This window comes from Rhamphochromis longiceps, linkage group LG7 (genome assembly GCF_057381845.1).
Source record: "Rhamphochromis longiceps isolate RC_006_pf linkage group LG7, R_longiceps_female_GT1.1, whole genome shotgun sequence".
Taxonomy (NCBI): Eukaryota; Metazoa; Chordata; class Actinopteri; order Cichliformes; family Cichlidae; genus Rhamphochromis; species Rhamphochromis longiceps.
In genome coordinates, this window is record NC_140563.1 from 27616527 (window position 1) to 27637553 (window position 21027).

A 21027-nucleotide genomic window follows, 5' to 3' on the forward strand; every position below is an offset into this window, starting at 1 on the left:
CCGATACACTTCTCGATTTCTCTGTTCCTCACGTGTTCTCTTATTCTCCAAGATTGTGTTAAACACAGGACATAAAGTCCACTGCCTGTTCTCCTGGGCATGTCCGTACCTCTACAGGTATGTCATCTGAACCAACTGCCTTTACACACTTATTTTTTACAACTGTCATTGTTTCCTCCCTAATAATCCTCTGCGCTTGCTGCTTCGCTAAAGGTACTCCATCTGTCCTCATTTTCTACATTCATGAGCTCTTCAAAGTAATCCTTCCATCAATACTCTGCACTTGTTAGCACATTTCTCTTTTTCATTTTCCTTCTTTTTCTTTGGTAACTTCTTACTTTCAGTACTTTCCTATACTTCCTCATTTCCACCACCACTGCGCATCACAAGGACAAATGCACACACAGTGGAGCCCGTTCTCACTCCTGACGCGTAATATACCGACGATTTGTCACGTCCCAAAGTGTTCCATGGGAACGCGAAAGGTGTCCTTCTGCGTTCATATGCTACGCGCTGGATTGTGGATTAATCTTAACCACCACCTTAATCATGTTAGATAGTACGGAGCCCCGCAGGGGACATGGGAGAAAAGAAATTAAGACGGACTTTTGCAAGATCTCGCAAAAGTTTTGCGAAATCTCGCAAATGTTTTGCGAAATCTCGCAAAACAAACTCGGGATCTCACAAAACAAACTCAGGATCTCACAAAACTTTTGCGAGATCTCGCAAAAGTTGAATTCCAACAATGGCGGCAGCTACTTAGTTGTAATATTACTCTTTCTGGGTCACAAAATACACTTTTAAGATATTTTGAGGCGTGAATGTAGTTGTGTAAACATCAGATATCTGCTTGGTTTACAAGACATCACATATTTGCAAAAGTGCTCCGATGTTTTCGGAGATCTGACACCCACCATCTTGAAGCTAACGGGAGGTCGAGACCTACTACAGCCGGGAGGAACACCGCTTTCCCGGCACATCGTGCCTCGACCTCCCGGTTGGCTTCGATCTGGCGGCCTCCGAAGAATGCGGCTAAAACTTTTGCGAGATCCCGAGTTTGTTTTGCGAGATCTCGCAAAAGTCCGTCTTAATTTTTTTTTTCTCCCATGTCCCCTGCGGGGCTCCGTAAGATAGTGTTTTCCAAAGCGATTTGAGTAAAATAAACATACATGCGTAGATTTGTTCCAAACTGTTTTGATGTTTTCAAATTTTTCCAAACTCATAATATAGGGACATGTTGGGTGGCTGAAAGCGTAATATAATATAGGATAAAACACTTTTTTACTAAGTGTTTTATCCTATTGTAAAGTGTCCTTGGGTGACTTGAAAGGCGCTCATAAATAAAATTTATTATTATTATTATTATATCCACGATTTGTCACCTAGCGTAAAATGTTACGTCTTGGGACTGAGAACGTGTTGCACATTGTAGTTGTTTTGTGTCTTTTATGTTTTTTATTGTCACATTTATTTACTCTTTTTAATTCACCCAGTTTGATCTTTATTTTGTTCTATTTTATTTTCATTTTCCAATTTATTTTTTATTTGAACTAAGCGGAGTGCTCCTCAGGTGTCGACACCTGCACGAGAGATGTAGGCTACTGTTGCAGTTTAACCTACAGAGTTTATCTCGTGTGAAAGATGTCACATTACAAATTCCAAACTTGTAGTGTGACATTTGTCTCTACGATGGCTTATGGGAGGCATATCGATGCTGCTTTCCAGATGCCTCGGAACTCGAATGTTGGAACTTGGGAGTGATGTCAATCCCAAGTTAACCCAACACTTACTGATGTTATTTGCTCTTACACTGTGTTTTGTAGAGACATGATTAGTCTTTCTATCCAAGTTTTTTCTTTTTAATAAAATACCCTAGTAATTAACCATTGGTGACTAAATCTGTGAAGTCCATCATACTGAAAAGGAATCTTGGTTTTAAACATAGTACTGTGGTGGTTTGCTTACCAAGGAGGCTCAACAATGAGTCGTCTCTTCCAGGGTGCCAGTCAGGTTTCTCTCCCTGACATATAAACCTAGTTTGTTTTGCAAACCATACACAAAGGAAGCTCAAGCACTTTAAGACCTGACACTTTAAACATCAAAAGAAAACCAGCCCAGTATACTTTGTGAACACCAAGCAATATATTAAACGCTGCAATTGCACATAACAATTCCCAAAACACCCATCTACCAAAATATGTAGTTAGTAATTCTTCTACCCATTGATTAAACTCTTCATAATGATAACCTTTTTAATTTACCAGGTTTAGCTATAGGGAAGCCTTACAGGACCGAGCTGCAGACCATCTTCCTGGACTGTGCCTTGAAAATAATCCTGAAAACCACAGCGGTTTTCTCCTTGGTGTTTTACAAACACGAGGTAAGCTAGCACGGGAACTCACTGAAAGAGGTGGCCAAGTGTTGACCGTGATGCGTTGCAACAAACTGATCATTTCCACTCTGATCTCTCTCGCACTTCATTCTGTGTGTTGGTCCATATGAAAAGGAGTGATTGGCTGATTGGCTGGTTTCATTTTTTGGAGGTTGGGCAGTTCAGACTCCTTGCATAGTGAATGTAAAAGAACACAGTTTTTAAAATCTGCTTTTTTCACTAGCCATCACTCAACAAATTATAGCTTTGTTACTTTGTGGGTTACATGATGCTGAAAATTATTATTAGTTCTTGTTTTTAGTACTTTGTACTATGTTTATTTGTTGTGTGTTGTGTCTGTATTGAGAGTGTGCATGTAAGGATGCATGACTCGTGCCTGCAGAACAGGTGCAAATAAAATAACCTGAACATGAACCAAATCTCCTTGTCCTCTTTTTCTCGTCCCGAACATGCACCAAACACCTTCTTGGCACTTTCCCTCAGCACTACAGCTATATTTTCCCAGTCATCTGGTAATACTTCCTTACCACTGAGAATCTGGCTCAACTTCTGGAATTCTGTGCAACATTCGTCCCTCTTCATCTTCAACCATTCATTGCTGCCTAGTCATATTCTTCCCTGCCACCACCTTACAGCCTCCTGTTTCTTTTGCACCATCAGCATTTGATGTAGTTCACCTGTGTGCTCCTTCCTCCACTCTTATATTCTGTTTCCCCATCTGTTTGAAGTATGTGTTCACCTCAGCTTTAACACCATACCACTCGGTTTCCTTCACCTACATGTTAACCCCAATCACCCCAGGGGACACAATCTACCACTTCATCCAGCTTACTCCAGAATTCCTTTTTCATATCTGACATCCAATCTGTTAGGCATACTTATTGATAACAATTAACAATATCTCTTTTCCAGCTTCAAATTCATGATCCTGTCAGACACAACACTATTTAGATACTTCTTTTTCAAGAATACCCCTACTCCTTTTCAGAATCAGAATCAGAATACTTTATTGATCCCTGGGGGAAATAATTTTTTTGTTACAGTGCTCCATTATAAACAAACATTAACAAGACAGACAATACGCTAACTAAGAATAGTAATATGTATATATATATATATAAATAAATAAATAGCTGGAAAAGAAACACGTGTAGTTGTAGCAGTAAACAGTGTGTTAAGTGGAACATGCTCCTGTGACTGACCAGCATGTCATGGAGTGGGTGGGAGGTGTTATCCAACATTGTCTTTATCTTGGACAACATCCGCCTCTCCGACACCACTTTGAGGGAGTCCAGCTCCATCCCCACAACATTACCGGCCTTACGGATCAGTTTATTAAGTCTGTTGGCATCTGCGACCTTCAGCCTGCTCCCCCAGCATGCAACAGCATAGAGGATCGCACTGGCCACAACAGACTCGTAGAAAATCCTGAGCATTTTCTGGCAGATGTTGAAGGACCTCAGTCGCCTCAAAAAACAGAGACGACTCTGGCCCTTCCTGTAAAGTGCTGTGGTGTTTTTAGCCCAGTCCAGTTTATTGTCGATGTGTACTCCAACATTGACCCCCTGGATTGAAACAGGGGTCAAGTGTTTCCTGGTCTTCCTGAAGTCCACGATCAGTTCCTTGGTCTTTGCCACGTTGAGCTGCAGATGATTCTGCTCACACCACGTGACAAAGGAGTCGACCACAGCCCGGTACTCTGTCTCATCATCCCTGCTGATGCATCCAACCACCGCAGAGTCATCAGAAAACTTCTGAAGATGGCAGGTCTCTGTGCAGTGGCTGAAGTCTGTGGTGTAGAGGGTGAAGAGGAAGGGGGAGAGGACAGTCCCCTGTGGTGCCCCTGTGTTGCTAATCACCTTGTCAGACACACACTGTGGGAGATGTACATATTGTGGTCTTCCTGTCAGGTAATCAACAATCCAGGACACCAGAGAAGCATCCACCTGCATCGCTGCTAACTTATCACCCAGGAGGGTCGGCCTGATGGTATTGAGAGCACTAGAAAAGTCAAAAAACATGACCCTCAGTGCTCGCCGGCTGTTCTCTTCATAGAACAGTTGAATCCACCTCCAATGTTTCCAGCCTTGCTTTTCTTTCAACTGGTCTTCTGCACACACAGTATATCTACCTTGCGTCTACATTTAGAGTCCCTACTCTCACATCCACAATCTCACACCCCTTCTCTCTTGCTGCCTCCTAACATGCTTTTCCCTCTTCTTTTCCTTTGCTTCAGCCAACAGTACATGATTGGGCAAAATGGTAAATAAAACTTATTTGTCTAAGGATTAACATTCATCTGTCAGTTTTTTTGGATCAGTATATGGGGTTGATGTGGATTATGGTAAAATCACCAAAAAGTAGTTATGGAGATGACTTTCCAAGTGTTTTATAATGAAATTAATGATCTGTATACTGTTATTTACATGCTCCCTCCTCTGGCCTTGGTTTTAGTCACTGACTACTGTGAATCATGTGAAAAGGCTTGTTCGTGATGTTCACTGAATAACTAACTGATTTGTGGACTGTTGTTTTATTTATTTATTTATTTTTAAAATCTGTGTGTTTCACTAACTGGTTCTCAGTTTACTGGCTGATCTTTTCTTCAGCTGTGTTGTAGGCCGACTGTCTGGTTTGCTCACTGGGCTATTTCCTTTGTTTGAATTTTCATATTACTGTCTAATCTTATTTTACTGGGTCACAAGCACATATGCATGCCCACAACATCACAATGTTTATTAGCCTCAAATCAGAAAGCACCACAGGCAGATCAGTTGATGATGTCATGCTTTTCCCTGATTGGCTGGTACAGAACTCCCCCTCCTCCCTGCATCTCTGTTCTTTTCCTCCTCCTCTTTCAGCCCTCATTCACTCCATCACTACCCAACACCACCCACTTCTCTTTCTCCTTCTGTCTCCTCTCGTCTCCATTTCCACATCATCAGGAAGATAACTGTGGTGATGATGATGATGATGATTATGGTAGTCTGACGCTGTGGATGCCGAATGATAACGCAAGAAAGGACTGAAAGAGATGTGCCCTGAGGCTGAGCTCAGTGCTGATCGATGCTGAGAAGACAAAAGGAAAATAACGGAAAGAGAGGGAGGTAGAGGTGGTTGGAGGGTGGGGTGGGGGGGGTGGGGGGTCTGTCTGAGCAGCAGTGCGAACATTGGCTTAATAAAAGAGAAGAGGAGGGGGAGGGAGGGAGAAAGGAAGCTGTCATTTGTCAAGGGGGGATCCGTCTATGCTGTCATGGACAAATATCGACCAAAGAGACCAACTACCTTGGCCCTGTTCCCACAGCTGCCACAAGCCGGCACCCAGGTAGGAGGCCTGTTTTTAAAAGGAGCTGTGGGGTGCTGTGGAAAGTGTGTGTCATGGTTGGATTGTGTATTTGGAATGAGACATCTGAGCATCCAGCTGAATAACTGTATTTCTGTGCATTTCCGGGGAGGATCCAGTCCTGAGGATGAGACAGCAGTGGCTTGTTGTGTATCTGTGTATATTTTGTGTTTATGCGTGTGCTGGCACATATTCAAATGCTGTAGATTCCTGTTTATTGATTGTTATTGTTTTTTTCACAAATTCTCCACACATGCTTTTATTTAGAGAGGCGGTCCTGATAAATCAGTCTGTATCATGGCAGCTGAACGGCTAGGGGTTGGGTTAGCTGGGGGATTTGCTCAAGGACACTTGGAAAAGCAGTTTTTTTGTTGTTGTTTTTTACCATCCTATTAAATATATACTTAATATAGGTATACTGCACTGCCTTGCCAACCTCGAATACCTTAACTAACTTCTGGACATTTGATTAAAATTACACCAGAATAATCTAGTCTATAGGATGGTAGCTAACACCCCTTCAGTGTTATCCCTTCTTTCTGTCATTGCATCTTCCTTAGCTTTGTTGAGTTACTTATGAGTCAACACATTCATATAGGTTATTTAAATTATACATATTTAATGTCATGTACAATCAAGTAAATTTACAGGGGCTGCTTTCTCACTCTCCTTCTGTTTTTCTGAGCAAACTCTTTACAGTAGTGACCTGAGATTTTACACAATTCCTTTTGAAAAACATACCTTTACCTTCTCAGGTAAATCTGAAATGGTCTGGTGGAAAGTATTTAATAAATTGGTATAAAGTAATTCTTATGTGCTTATGTTGCCTTTAAATTGCATGCTTTCAGAAGTTATTAAACTATAGATAAGTATATTTTGCTTGTAAACACTAACTTTCAGACAGCTTGTCTATTTGTAAGGTTTCAAATTGTAAAATAAAACAGTTAAAAGCTAAATCAAGCTAAAACCACCTAACATTTAACTAGTATGGTTTTTGTGTGTTCAACTAATACATTTTTACATTTTACATTATTTTTTACATCTCCTGTGGGCTCACCACCCACAGAATGTGCCATAAGTGTCCAGTGCCAGTGAGTATGTCAGCAGTCAAAAATGGAGGCCCTGGCAGTCCAATTCCTGACTACTAAAACTAGCTCTTGGTACATGAAACATCAGCTCTTTGGTGGAAAAGAAGCCCCAGCTAGTGCCTGACGTTGAGGAGATGGACTAGATAAAATAGGATTTACCTCAATGCATGGCATAAGCTCTGGAACCAGTCTTGCTGAGAGGAACTGAACTCTGTTGCAATCTGGAGTTACGCTCAGTGAATGGTGGTATGAAGGGGTAGGACAGGCAAGACAAGTTCTAGAAATTCTGTATATAAAAACTGTAAAAAGAATTAGTGAAAAGGGCAGCCCTGGTGGAGTCCAACAGCCATCTGAAAGAAGTTCAACATGCTGCCAGCATTAGGACCAAACCTCTCGTTATGATTATACAGGGACTGAATTGCCTCGTCCAGTGCTCCACGACCAGGATGAAAACTGCATTGTTCATCCTGAATCTAAGGTTCAACTAAAAAAAAGGACCCTCCTCTATAGTACCCTTGCCTAGAGTGCTGTGACAAAGTGTTTGCCCCCCTTCCCGATTTCCAATTTTTGTGTGTGTTTGTCACACTCAAATGTTTTGGAGCATTAAACAAATTTAAATATTAGACAAAGATAACACAAGCAAACAAAAAATGCAGTTTCTAAATGAAGGTCTTCGCTATTAAGGGGAAAAAAAATCCAAACCTATATGTGTGAAAAATGTTTTGGAAGATGTGTGTCCCATTACATCTGCCATACAAATAACATAGCATTTCAGAAAAGGAACATGATACCAACAGTAAAATATGGTGGTAGTGTGATGGTCTGGGGCTGTTTTGCTGCCTCATGACCTGGAAGACCTGCTGTGGTAAATGGAACCAGGAATTCTGCTGTCTGCCAAAACATCCTGAAGAAGAATGTCCGGCCATCTGTTCTTGGCCTCAAGCTGAAGCGCACTTGGGTCCTGCAGCAGGACAATGATCCAAAACACACCAGAAAGTCAAACTCTGAATGGCTTAAGACAAACAAAATGAAGACTTTGGAGTTGCCTAGCCAAAGTTCTGACCTGAATCCGATTGAGATGCTGTGGGATGACCTTAAATAGGCAAGTTCATACTCGAAAACAGGTGTGGCTGAATTACAAAAGACTGATTGCTAGTTTTTGCAAATGCTTGATTGCAGTTGTTGCCACTAAGGGTTGTCCAACCAGTTATTACGTTTAGGGGGCAATCCCTTTTTCACACAAAGCCATGTAGGTTTGGATTTTTTTTACCCCTTAATCACAAACACCTTCATTTTAAAAATACATTTTGTGTTTACTTGTGTCATTTTTGTCTAATATTTAAAATTTCTTTCATGATCTGAAACATTTAAATGTGACAAACATACAAAAAAAAAGGGAAATCAGGAAAAGGGGCAAACATTGTTTTCACACCACTATAAAATTTCCCAGTGAACCACAAAGAACCACCATCCCAGTCTGCCAGTCCAGAGGCACTTCCCCAGACCTCCACACAATGTTGCAGAGATGTGTCAGCCAGGACAGCCCTACAATATCCAGGAACTCCAAGAACACTCTGTGAATCTCATCTACTCTAGGGGCCCTGCAGCTGAGCAGTTGTCTAAGTAAATGAGTGACCTAACAGCTAGTGGTAGAACAGTCATTCCTCTCACCCCCAGAGTTTGCCTCTATCACAGAAGATGTGACTGAGGGATTTAAGAGATCTGGGAAGCTGTTCCTTCCACTGCCTGACTATAGTCTCAGTTGAGGTCAGCAGAGTCCCACTACGGCTGTGTGCAGTGTGAGTGGAGCACTGCTTCCTCCTCCAGTCACCTGATGGTTTGCCAGAATTGCTTTGAGGCTGACCAAAACTATTTTTCCATGGTCTCACTGAACTCCTCCCACAACCAGTTTTTGCATCAGCCACTGACAGAGCCACACTTTGCTTGGCCTGCAAAATGTAGAAATATTTGATGGTGCAGTTTCTACATGTTATGATTTTCCAGACCTTTGCTTCAAGAAATTTTCTCTAACTGGATCCCGTTATATTTTTTCTATATCTCTGCTGTAGATCGATGCTATTGATCAAAAACAAAACATAAACATTTGAGCTGCCAAATACACATTCTCCTTTCCATTACTGCATGTTTGCACATAGCTGTAGAAAGGAATGTCCATACATGTTTGCATACATGATTCTATGTTTGTTCATCTGCAGTATTCTGCAGGTTATCAAATCATGACAGAGGAGGGGATGTCTGGGTGGACGCCCTTAGTCAGAAGTGTCTCTCTGCTCTTTGCAGATGATGTGGTTCTGTTTGCGTCATCAGGAGGTGACATGATGACAAAGACAGAAAATGTTATGGATTAACATTGTTAATGTTAGGGTCATTTGTGTCACTTTGTGTCACTTAGTGGTTATTGAGTGTCTGTGGTTGTCTTTTAATATCCATGGTCATTTTTTTCTATTTTGGGAGTTATTTTCAGTGTCTGTCATTATCTTACATGATTGTGGTTGTTTTGTATCTCTTTTTGTTTGGTACCTCACTGACAGGGTAGTGTATTTCAATGCTATACATGAAAATAACATTATATAATGTATATTGTAGTCTGGTACAATGCCCTTAAAGTATATTCTTCACTAGACTTTGTATTTGTTATTGATAAAGGGTTTCCAGTGTAGGTTTGTAAGCTCCTCAGTCTGAAACAGCAAAATCTTTGAAACAGCAAAATCTTGAGTCTCTAAAGCCGTTTTGTGCTGTTTTGTTATTAATGTGCTGAGAACATTCTCTGAGTATATTCTGCACAACAAATGCACAAGAATAAAAAACACCTCTTGTCCCAACTATATTAAATATGAATGATATAGATTCTCTATGGACAGAATATATTACATGTGCAAATGTCAGGGTTCTGGGTCTTTGTCCCAGCCTTTTCAGTTTATTTAGAATTTAATTCTTTCTTTATATTGTAATGATTTAAGTTTCATACAATTTACACTTGAGGTTAGTCCTTTTCATCTCTCTGAGTTTATTGTACTTTCTGGTTGTCTATTAGGCACCCTTTGTGCCTTTGCCCTCGTCCTCTGTGTTTCTTAGTCATGTCGCTGTGTTTTGTCGCCTGAGTCTGTCTTGTTCACATGTCTGTTTCTTCCCTGTGTTTTCGTTTGTTTCTCAATGTGTTTCCTGTCTTATTTTTGACAGTTTCTCGTCCTGTGTTCAGTGTGTTTGGTTTTGCCTCCCCTGTCATGTCATGTCTAATTTATTTCTGCTGTGTTCTCATGCGTTTCCACTTCCCTTGTCACCTTTCAGTATATATATTGTCTCCGTCTTATTCAGCCCTTTGTCAGAAAATCTGTTAATCCTCTTTCTCATCTTCATGTTTCCAAGTCATCGAGGTCTCACTTTTTTCCCCTCTTATGTTGAACCCCCCTACTTTTTTGTTCAGTTTGAAAATTTAGTAGTTGTATCTTGTACTGCCAGGATTTTGTACCTGGGTTTAAATTGAGTCACGGTCATTTTCATAGACATATAGAGGTGCTCATTGTTGATCCTTGAACATTATTTAGTTTTGATTTTGTTCATTGGGCCTCACAGTTGTGTGTGGACCCAAACAATGTCAAGATCAGACCTAAGAAATCTGTCCCAGGGACCATTTGAGGCCAGGAAGTGGAAGAATCTGTTCTTTCAGGGCCACGTCTGCTTGGAGATAAACCAAATGCATCTGGAAAGGCCCAGCACTTACTCATGCATTTTTGCTTTCCACTTTTTTTTTTTTTTAAAAAGAGTTTTTAAACAATTTTTTCCTTATTTTATTCTCACTTTCTCCATCTTACCTGTCTTTTTCTCAGCTTTCTCTGGTGGAGTCATCTGTATCTCTCCCTTTTTTCTACATGTATCACTATCTTTCTTTTACTTTTCTACCATTTTTTCATGTGTAACTTGCCTATCATCTGTCTGCATTGATTGGCTTAGTGGTGTCTTGAGGGCTTGCTTAACTCACATCCAGTTGGTCTGTGCATTCCCTTATCCACTAAACCCCTACCATAAAGACTACAAAAGCACCACCAGTTAAAATAGATGCGCCTCGTCAGGTTTTAAATCATAACCTTCACTTTTTGGCTCTAGATCCAAGTCCATATGTGACATTTGCCCAGACCCAGACCACAGTCTGCCTGTTGGTGACCTCTGATCCAGGGACTCCACTGTGTTATTTGCAGTGCGTACTGCCTGGAATGCACAGACTTGATTAGCTCAGTGATGTCTTGTGGGATTGCTTAACTCACGTCCACTTAGACCATTCATTGACGACCAGTTAAAATTGAAGCTTCACGTCAGCTTTTAAATAATAACCTTCTGTTTTGGCTGTGGCTCCAGCTCCATATGGGTCTGAATACAGGTCCACCTGTTGGTGACCTCTGGTGTATATTATAAAAAATAAAGACAAGTTAGGAGTGTGGATCAGAGGTTACCCTGATTACCCTCTCAAGGTGACCTGGCATTGCTCTGTCCTCTGGACCAGATCCGAAGCACCTTTGAGTGTGAGGTCATTTAGAGGGCTGGTCAGTGAGGGATTGGCATACCTTTTCGTGATGATGCCACACACTTCCTCATCAGTCCTCCTACCTCTTCCTGGCATTGCTGTCATTAGAGACTTTGGGCCTAGTTATGTACCTAATGTGATAGAAATAAGATTTCACACTTTTTGTGTTAGTAATCCAGTCATTTGTTGTTGTTGGTGTTAGATTTGTATTGTTGATTGTCATTTATACTTAGAAATATTTACTTATATATGCTTAGAGTTTTGTAATTAGTTGTAGATTGGTAGAGGTTTTGATCCTTGATAGTCTGCAAACTTTGTGTGTATTAGACAGCACTTTGGGAGCATGAGAGGTCATACCGTGTCTTATTGTTTTATGGTAGGATTAACGTAGTTGCGTCTGTTCTAGTCTAAGTGCTCTTTGTTTAGATGAACTGCAGGACTTCCTCACCGTGTTATCTAGGATGAACCATCTAGGGTGAGGGGGAGGCTACCCTCTTCCTGACCAAGGATGTTTGACCCTTTGATCAGCAGTCCACACACACACACACACACACACACACACACACACACACACACACACACACACACACACACACACACACAGGCAAGGTACTCTTTGTGTGTATGTAGACGTCATATGTTAATGAACTTATGCATATTCATGTAACCTCAATAAAAGAACAGTGGTACGGGAGAACGGACGAGAGCAACTGGGGTCAAGCGAAGGAACGGTGCCTGTCCGGTTCTCTCCCGTGCACGAGAAACATGAAGAAGTTTGCCTACTTGTGTCTTGCTTTGCAGTGTAATTATATTGCCTTCAACGTTCCAGCGGATGGGTTCAAGCTACAAACCTATCAGTTGGTCTTATTCTTATTGCTGCTCTGTTTCATACTTTCTTTTCAGGACTCCATCAACAACAATTCTTTAGGCAAGGCCAGCTGGAAAGACTCCCACTCTTCCTCCCCACATATCACAGGTACGAAAACTCAACACAGGTTCAAAATACAAACTTATAGTAGTTCTTAAGATCCCTCAGATTATTACAGTATAATGCAAAATAGTGTATTTGATGATTTAGAACAGAGCAGGATAAATCACACAGTGCTCTCATATACAAATCTTAAACCGTAACTAATATAGAGTTCGTGGGGCAGATAGCTTTTTACAACTAGTGGGTGACTGCAATATTTTACTTTCATTTGGCTATTTCTAGGTTTAGGGCAGGGCATAGGTCAGCAAACTTTATTTTATTTCTTTTTTTTCTAATTCGCTATCTAATTCGAACCCAGGAAGCAGACTGTGGGTGGTTTCGTGCTTAGTTTGTCTTTTTACAGTTAAGAGAATTCCAGAGATTGAGCAGCTGGCCGTTAGCATGTGATTAATCAACCACTGATGTCTGTGAAAATCTAGTTGGAGGAGGCCTGTGAAAGGCTGAGGGGCTGCTTCGAGACCACAGACTGGGATGTACTCTGCAGTCCACATGGGGAAGACACTGATGGTCTGACGCAGCGCATCACAGATTACATCAGTTTCTGTGTGGAGAGCACAGTACCCTCCAAGAAAATATGGGGGGTTTCCAACAATAAACCATAGGTGACCCCTGAGCTACAAGCCTTGCTAAATGAGAAGAAGATGCCTTTTAGCTCAGGGGACAAAGACAATCTCGAGCGAATCCAAAAGGAACTAAAATGCAAATTAGGCAGGACAAGAACAGCTACAGGAGGAAACTGGAACAGCAACTGGAGCAAAACAACAATAGGGAGATCTGGACAGGGCTGAAGAAAGTTTTAGGTCATAGAAATAATGGGGGTACTACACAGGACAATGGCAGTAAGGAGTGAACAGATTATTATTTCAACAGGTTATCAAAGAAGCTTTGAAAGAAAAGTGACTGGCATTCTCAAAAGAGTGACCTTTATCCTTTAGATGGAGATGTAAAGTTGAGTCTTGTCCTGTCGAGGTAGCGCTTCAACATTTTCATCCCTTATATAGCAGGTTTATCAGAGACAGATGCCAATGCTGACATTCTGGACAGAGGAGACAGATGGTTTGAAAGAGGAGTGAAAGAAGCCATCTATGTCCAGTGTGAACAGCCATCTTTGAACAGAGGAGGTGGTTTATGAAACCAACTATCAGCCACCTACAATGCAGCTTTGAGATCCCTTCCCAGGCACCTGATCGCCGACTAACATTTTGAGTTAGGTGATCTCAATGGGTGTGGTAAGGTCTCACAATGGTTTCACCTGAAACCTCTGCATATAATGACTAACACCCTTTTTCTCACCTTGGCTCATGCAAAGAGGCTCATGATCAACAGTAGGTCAGCGACCCTGCTAAGGGACAGATCCCACTAGGGTTTTAATACCTGGGCTGAAGAAGCTTCTAGGATGAGAGATGAACCATCTTCAAGAAAATTAAAGAAGTCCAGTTGCTTTTCTTTCCAAGCTCCTTAGATTACCATGACCTGGATGAGTGAGAACCTACAAAGACATATTCATCAGGTTTGATTCAGACCATAGCCCTCCCCCACATCACCCTAGGCTGCCAGACACTATCCCCAGATTTGATAAACTGTAAATTTAAAGCTTGCATGTAATCATGTGTTTAAATCAAATATTGGGTCTGTACATGTGACACTGTTTTTCATATGGTGAAACATGTTGCAAACTAAGGCAGACTAACTGTGTTATTTAAAGACTGCAAGAAAATACATTGCAGGTTAGTGCAGGATAAACGGGTTAGTCTGTCATGGATTTGAAGTAAACAACAGTGTGTGACTGGTGCACAGTGGCTGTGGTGCTCGTGGTCTGCTAGATCAAGATTAGCAGAGATGAATATGACTCTTAGCTAATGATGCTTAGATCTAGAAAAAAGACAGCATCAACAGTGTACTGTCAGTGCAGAGGATAGAAATCAGCCAGGACAACTCGTGGAACACCTGCTTAGATCTTGTTGAATTCAGTTGTGCAAATCTACAAAGAGCAGGGAACCTCAGAGTGCCAGTCGCCCAAATCAACTGATCACAGCCTGCACACAAAGTTCTATTGGAGCTCTCAATAGCAGTTATTGTGACTTCACCTGTGATTCCCCCCCCCCCCCCCCCCCCACTGAGTCACTACAACTGATTTTAGGGCTCCCCCACCTGCTAGATCACACTTTAACCCCTGACTGTACACATTTTCCTGTTTAGAGGCAAAGTCAAGCTAAGTACAATTAGAATTAAAAATTGGACTAAATTATATATTCTTATATACTAATTTTATTTTATTATTACAATATGTACAAAGCTTTGCACTAAATATAGAAGTCTAAAAGCTTTAAAAAATAGTAAAAGTAGAAAACTGATAGTTAAGGTAACATTTTGTGTAAGGTCAGACTCAAGCTGCAGATCAAGCATACCAGTAAGCAACTAATGGCATAATAAGTCTGTTCATGCACTGTTAAAGTCTCTGTTTTCCTGAGTTCTTTTTTTTCTTGTTTTTCTTTGGAATCCGCGGCTGTCATCCTTTTGTCTAATGTAACAGTGGAATTATTTGTGTGGCAAGCAATGATGACGTAACAGAACAACAACTCCTTCAGTCAGGAAAACATCATGTGTGTGTTTTTCTTCTGCTGTTGCTGTAACAGGATTAACAGCTTACCATAGGCTACTTTGAATATCCCTCTGTATACCGTATATCTGATTGCCTAATACATAATCTGCTGCTTTTGTTGTTTGTGTGTATGTATTAAGGGGATCTCGCTCCACTAGATGTCCAACCAAAAGCTGAGGACAAAGTCCAGCACAGCACTCAGCGCCGGCCAGCACCCAAACCTCCAACAGCCAATGTATCCAACAGCAGAGCCAATGGTCAGGCTGCTGCCACTGGCTCAGACACACGAGCTCGACCACGGGAACAATCAATGCCTGGAGCTATGCATACACAGTCTTCCCGCACACTAAGGAACCAGAGGAGAGCAGGAAGTGGAGGAGGAAGAGGGGGAGGAAAAGGAGCAACAGTGATGAGAGACAGGGGCCTGGGCGACCTCAGAGGAAAAGATGGAGTGATAGATAGAAGAGGAGGACGACCGTGTGAAGAGTCAAAAGCAAAAGACAAGAATGGACATCAGAGGCCAAGGGAAGAAAACGGACTGAAAGGCCGAGCAGCTGATGGGAGAGGAAAAGGAGGCACTAAAGGAGGCAACAGAGGAAGCGCCTTAAAGTCGAATAAAACTCTGTCTAATAAGGAAGTCTATCTGCCTGCTATGGTGGTGCCGCGCACACCCATAGTACAGAGAAACCTGGAGACAACACACCAAGGTATTGAACCAAGGTTCACACCAATTTTTTTTAATAATCATTTCCTGTTTGGCAGTTTTAGCAAACAGGATCATGGTTTCGTCTGTGAAACACATTATGCTCTCTGCAGGCTCCTCTTTTTATTAATTTTTACATTGATTTTATTTTATTATTGACCTTAATGTCTGCGTGGATATTGGACAGGGGGTGAAGACCAGGTTGGTAAAAGGAGAAGAAGTTGGAGGAACAGAAAACGAAAAGTGACAGAAAGAAAGAAAGAGAGAAACATGCCTGGAAATGAGAGTGAGAAAATCTCTTAACGGACCATCACTATCAGGAGGAATGTTATTATTAGCATTGAAAACTAAAGTCAGAGAGACGTCTGTGTTGAGATAGATATCTTTTTTAAATTTCTTTAAGTCATTACATTTGAAATGAGCTACTTATATTTCTGAAATCAATTAAAAAATATTAAGTAATTAAAAATACATTACTAGAGTCGACTAATGAAGGATTTCTGTGCCTGATATTGCTTTTGAGCCAAAGCTATTAAAAGAAAATCAGAGATCCAGGGTTACGCTTGATTTAAAATCTTGCATTAAATATATGTTATAGTCATGGTATACCCTTAAACCCTACAAATGCACCTTTTAATAAAGTTAAGTATAGTTGTGATGCAATCTATAGTACAGCATAGGCTCTACTGAGGTCCAGCGCAGTACTAGAAATGTAGTTTCCTAGAAATTTCTCCTTTTTTTTCCCTCTCTATTTTTGTTTCTTATGTAGCCCCCAATGGTCACCCCTATGAAAAAATTCTGAAAAAACTCACCCTGCATAAAAAACTACTTTAGAGCACAGAAAATATTTGCAGGTTTAATAACTGTTGCAGTGAACAGGAAGCCTATAGTTGTGTTGTGCGAGGCGGCACCAGAATGCTAATATCAACCTGCTAGCCTACATTTCAAAAGCTTCCTAGAAATTTCTAAAGGCAAATAGTCCACACAATTTTATTTACATTGGTTGGTTCACCTGTATTAATTAGACTGAACCCCCACTTTACTAATTAGAATTGTTTTAGTATTAGCAGTTGCCAGCTTTCACCATTCATATCTCACTGAGCTCAGGCAAATGTTCCATTTATAGCTACAGGTAGAGATATAAATGGGCTATCTATAAATAATTCCCCGTGTTTGTGCAGTGCACTACAATATTTGATGTTTGAAAATTATTCCCCTGGGATTTGATAAATACCCAAGTATACTGTGGGACTATTGTAAATTCTATTACCTAAACCTGCAAACGTATTCTGGAACCTTTGTTAACCAATTGTTAGAATTCCCTTGATATCAGCTATAAAGAATATTGCAAAATAAAACGATCTTAGAGTATAACCATATGTGTGAAGTTCATCTGTGTTATCTAAAATTTTACAAACTGGAAACATTTGACAATGATGCTCCGTGTTTTGTATTCTTAGACCAGAACCATGACAGGACCCAGGACAACCCCTCTGTCCTCTCCCGGTCCAGCAGTGAGGGAGGGTCCAACAGGATGTCCCTTAGCTCAGACACAGAAGGACCCCCATCAGGGCCTCTGCATCCCTCTCTGACCTACCGAACTAACCCTGACATCAGTGAAGAAGAGGGGGAGGGAGTTCCAACTCCATGCCTAAGCTTACAGAATGATCTAACGTGCTGTCCCACAGGTAACAGCAAAACGGACTGTACCACTGAAACAGGGGTAGACCCCAAGAAAGAAAAGGATGACAATATCATGGCCTCTGTGGCTAATCAGACTGTACCAATCCGTGAAACTTTAACAGGGTTAAATTATGACTCTGTTAAATATACTCTGGTGGTGGATGAACATGCTCAACTGGAGCTGGTGAACCTCAAGTACTGCTTGAATGGTTACAACGAGCACAATGATGACAGTGATGCAGAAACGGTCTATCAGTCAGCCAATGAGGATGAAGACCCACAGTATGTGGAGCAGAAGAAGAAAAATGAGGAAGCAAAAAAGAAAGGTAAATACTTCTGCTAATTTTTAACATGCCCCTTGCACATTTCTGTTTTTAGAAAAGAAATAAGCATATTTTATGGCTACAAAGTGTAGTAAGGTATATCTAAGGCCTACAATCTCACATAACATTATATATATATATGAGTAATAGCAACTCCCATTTCTTCCGGGATTAAAACACTTTTTCCCTTTTAAAAAAATATAGGGAGGAAAACAGGAAGACCAATTTGCCACCATACGGTAGCTGGTGATCTGGCAGAAAGTAAAGGTCTGAGCTTAAATACTGCCGCTGCTGCTGATGACCTGGTTGCAGCAGATGGTGGTCTTGGGGCTCGAGTTGCTGGTTGAGTCTGGTTGAGTCTCTCTCTATCAATTTGTCTGAGGATGAAAACCAGAACTTAAACATTGCTCGTACCTCAGGGGTACAATAAGTCTCCCAGACTTGGGAGATGAACTGACGCCCCTTGTCAGCCACGACTTGTACTGTGATCCCGGGTAACGTGAAAACATGGGCAACAAGCAGTTTGGCCATCTCAGGTGGACAGTTCAGAGGGCAAGGAATTGAAAGGATGACTGTCTTACTGTTTGAGGCAGGTAAACTGATGAGTTTAATGTGTGACGATGGCACAGTCATAGGGTCTGTGCGGGGGCAGACATAGAGCCTTGTCTTTGCTAAACATTTCTTGTAGGTCACGGTATTCCTCCAGCGGATCTGATAGATTAAGAGGAGGTGTGTGTACTGAACCTGGGCTGGTGGGTCCACAGGGTTTTGGAAAGTCTAGAAAACTATTTCTGAAGATTTTGCTTAAGAGCGTTAAGATTGTGTTGATGAATAAAGATGGTCATATCAAATACGGACTTGAAAGCTTGTTATAATTATACAAACTCTCTTTTACCTTTTGCACACACTTCAGTAAATCACTGCACCTATGTCCGATTTTAATAGCAAAGACTTTTGAGCAGAGATAAGTATCTTCTGAATATCAACAAACATTGAAAGCATGCCATGCTCTTATTGAATTACAGAAACAAGTAGATAACTTAGTACAAAACCTTGTGTAACACCACTGACCAGATTAAATTATGACAATTTAAAAAGAGAGAATACTGGCGAAGTTGAAATCAAACCTACACCACCTGCTCGTTCCTCTCTGCTCTCAGTATAACCTGTCTTTTCTACTGCTCCAAGAGAGGAGGGAAGTGGCGGAAAAAAGAAGAAATGAGGAAGACGTGAAGAAGAGGAGGGAGGAGGAGGTGAAGAGGAGCAGGGAAGTCATGCCAAGATCCTGCAAGCTGTCCAAGGTAACATCATCCACAACGTCAGAGGAAGAAGAGTCGAATGGTGGAAGAGCTTGTGCTCCCATAAGCAGAAAGTTCCTCAACCTGTTTGCCAAGAACGACAGCCAGAACAGTGCCACAGGTGTGTATTTCCAAACTTTTTTTCACACACATCAATACGTGCCATTGCCAAAAGATTTGCTGTGTTTCCCAGAATAGTAAGAAGGAGACTCCAGAAGACAAGTAGTTACTTTAGGGGAAGGTCTTTAACCCATCAGAAAGACTGGAGCAGCAAGAGCAATGATATGCTGCAGTATTGCTGCAGTATTGACAAGTATTTTGGTTTAATTTAAGCCTTCCAATACTACATTATTAGAAAATGATGCAGGGCAGCCATAATTTTACATAAAAAATGAAGCTTTTCTAAATAAATGTCAGTGGATGCTTTTTTTTTTTTTGTTTGTTTTATTTTGATTCGTTGCTTTTCTTTTCTTTCCTTGTTTCCCATTAGATGTTGAGGATGGCAAATATACAAACTTTAAGTAGCTGATTGTGAGTATAATGCCAGTGATGTGTTGTTCAGGTGCTGGCTCGTTTGGTGTGTTCTCCTGTGTTCTGGATGGAGTGGAGAGGCAACAGAGTCACAGAGCTGTCTACAGGTCAGCACACATGAACTTACACAAATTAACTGTGCCATGTGCAAAGAGTCACATGAATCTGAAATCCTGTACTTTTTCTCTCTATGGTTTTAGGTTTGTTCCTCGTCATGCAGATGAGCTGGACCTTGAAGCAGATGACCCTATCTTAATGTTGAACCAGTCTAAGGACCTGTGGTGTCAGGGTTACAACATGAGGACTGGGGCTATAGGCATTTTTCCCGCCTTCTATGCTGTCAGGGTGCCCAAAGAAATTGAGCAAGGTGCGTTGCAGCACACTGGATTGTGTAAAGAGAATTTCATCAGCTGCAACGATGATTAAAAGCATGTTTTCTTCTTTCTTCTTGCAGTTCAAAAAGATGGTTGGATTGAGAAGTTCCTGGTGCAATATCTGGGTTCCGTTCCGGTTCCCATCTACACAGGCAAAGATGTGCTGTGTGCTGCAATGCAGAAGGTACAAAAAGTAACTGTTAAATTAAAGCTCACAGCTGAAGTATGGACTAAACAAATTCATTAACATAAATTATCAAAATCCCCCAAGAATCAGATAAAATATTTTTTTTAAATAAAAAACAAATGAGATAAAGGCAGCTCTTCACACTGATATAGAAAAGGGAAGTTTTAAGCCTAATCTTAAAAGTAGAGATAGTGTCTGTCTCCCAAATCCAAACTGGGAGCTGTTTCGCCAAAGGAGGGGACTGAAAACCGAAGGCTTTGCCTCCAGTTCTACTTTTAAATACCCAAGAAACCACAAGTAGGGCTGCAGTCTGAGAGCAAAGTGGGTGATGCAGTACTATGAGGTCTTTCCGATAAGATGGGGCCTGATTATTAAAGACCTTGTATGTGATGAGAAAGATTTTAAATTCAATTCTGGATTTGGAATGGAAGAAAGCAGTCCTACATATTTGTTTAATATGTGCTTTGAAGGACATATCCTGGTCAAAAATGACTCCAAGGTTCCTCACAGTGTTACTGGAGGCCAAGGTAATGTTATCCAGAGTAAGAATCTGGTTAGACACCATATTTCTAAGATTTTTAGAGCTGAGTACAATAATATACAATAATAACTTCAGTTTTATCTGAATTTAGAACCAATGTCAAATTATGACTTTTTAAGTAACAGTTTAACGACTGGCAGCTTGAAGGCCTGTGGTACATAAACGATTAATAGAGATGGGTTAATCCTATTTAAGATTGAAGCATTAATTAATGGCAGAACTTGCGCATTTGAAAGTAATACAAGGGAGTCAAATACTTCTGATTTGAGGCTTTTTTTTAAAGGAGTTACAGTGGTATTGTTGTAAGTTAAATGTTATTAGGAAATGATCCAACAAAAGAGAGTTTTCAGGAAACACTGTTAAATGTAAATGTTAAATGATCCATTTCAACTAACATCATCCTGCTGTAACCAGGTTTCTGTAAGTCAGAG

The 21027-nt window shown here is 40.9% G+C and overlaps 1 protein-coding gene across 5 annotated transcripts in view; it reads left to right on the forward strand.

Moving 5' to 3' along the window:
• Positions 1 to 5592: 5592 nt before the first annotated feature.
• LOC146665466 (C-Jun-amino-terminal kinase-interacting protein 1-like) overlaps positions 5593 to 21027 on the forward strand; it is a 31361-nt gene continuing 15926 nt past the window's right edge. Inside the window, exons 1-9 of one of the 5 annotated variants that reach the window (XM_085413157.1) lie at positions 5700 to 5717; positions 12267 to 12339; positions 12774 to 12956; positions 15097 to 15663; positions 17120 to 17668; positions 18854 to 19084; positions 19526 to 19601; positions 19695 to 19861; positions 19949 to 20052. In XM_085413157.1, the coding sequence (XP_085269283.1) occupies positions 15267 to 15663; positions 17120 to 17668; positions 18854 to 19084; positions 19526 to 19601; positions 19695 to 19861; positions 19949 to 20052 (1524 nt within the window). In that variant the 5' untranslated portion in view covers positions 5700 to 5717; positions 12267 to 12339; positions 12774 to 12956; positions 15097 to 15266. Of the gene's footprint in view, positions 5718 to 11580; positions 12340 to 12773; positions 12957 to 15096; positions 15664 to 17119; positions 17669 to 18853; positions 19085 to 19525; positions 19602 to 19694; positions 19862 to 19948; positions 20053 to 21027 lie in introns of those variants that run through there. The other 4 variants (XM_085413155.1, XM_085413154.1, XM_085413156.1 and 1 more) reach the window with 4 other exon arrangements.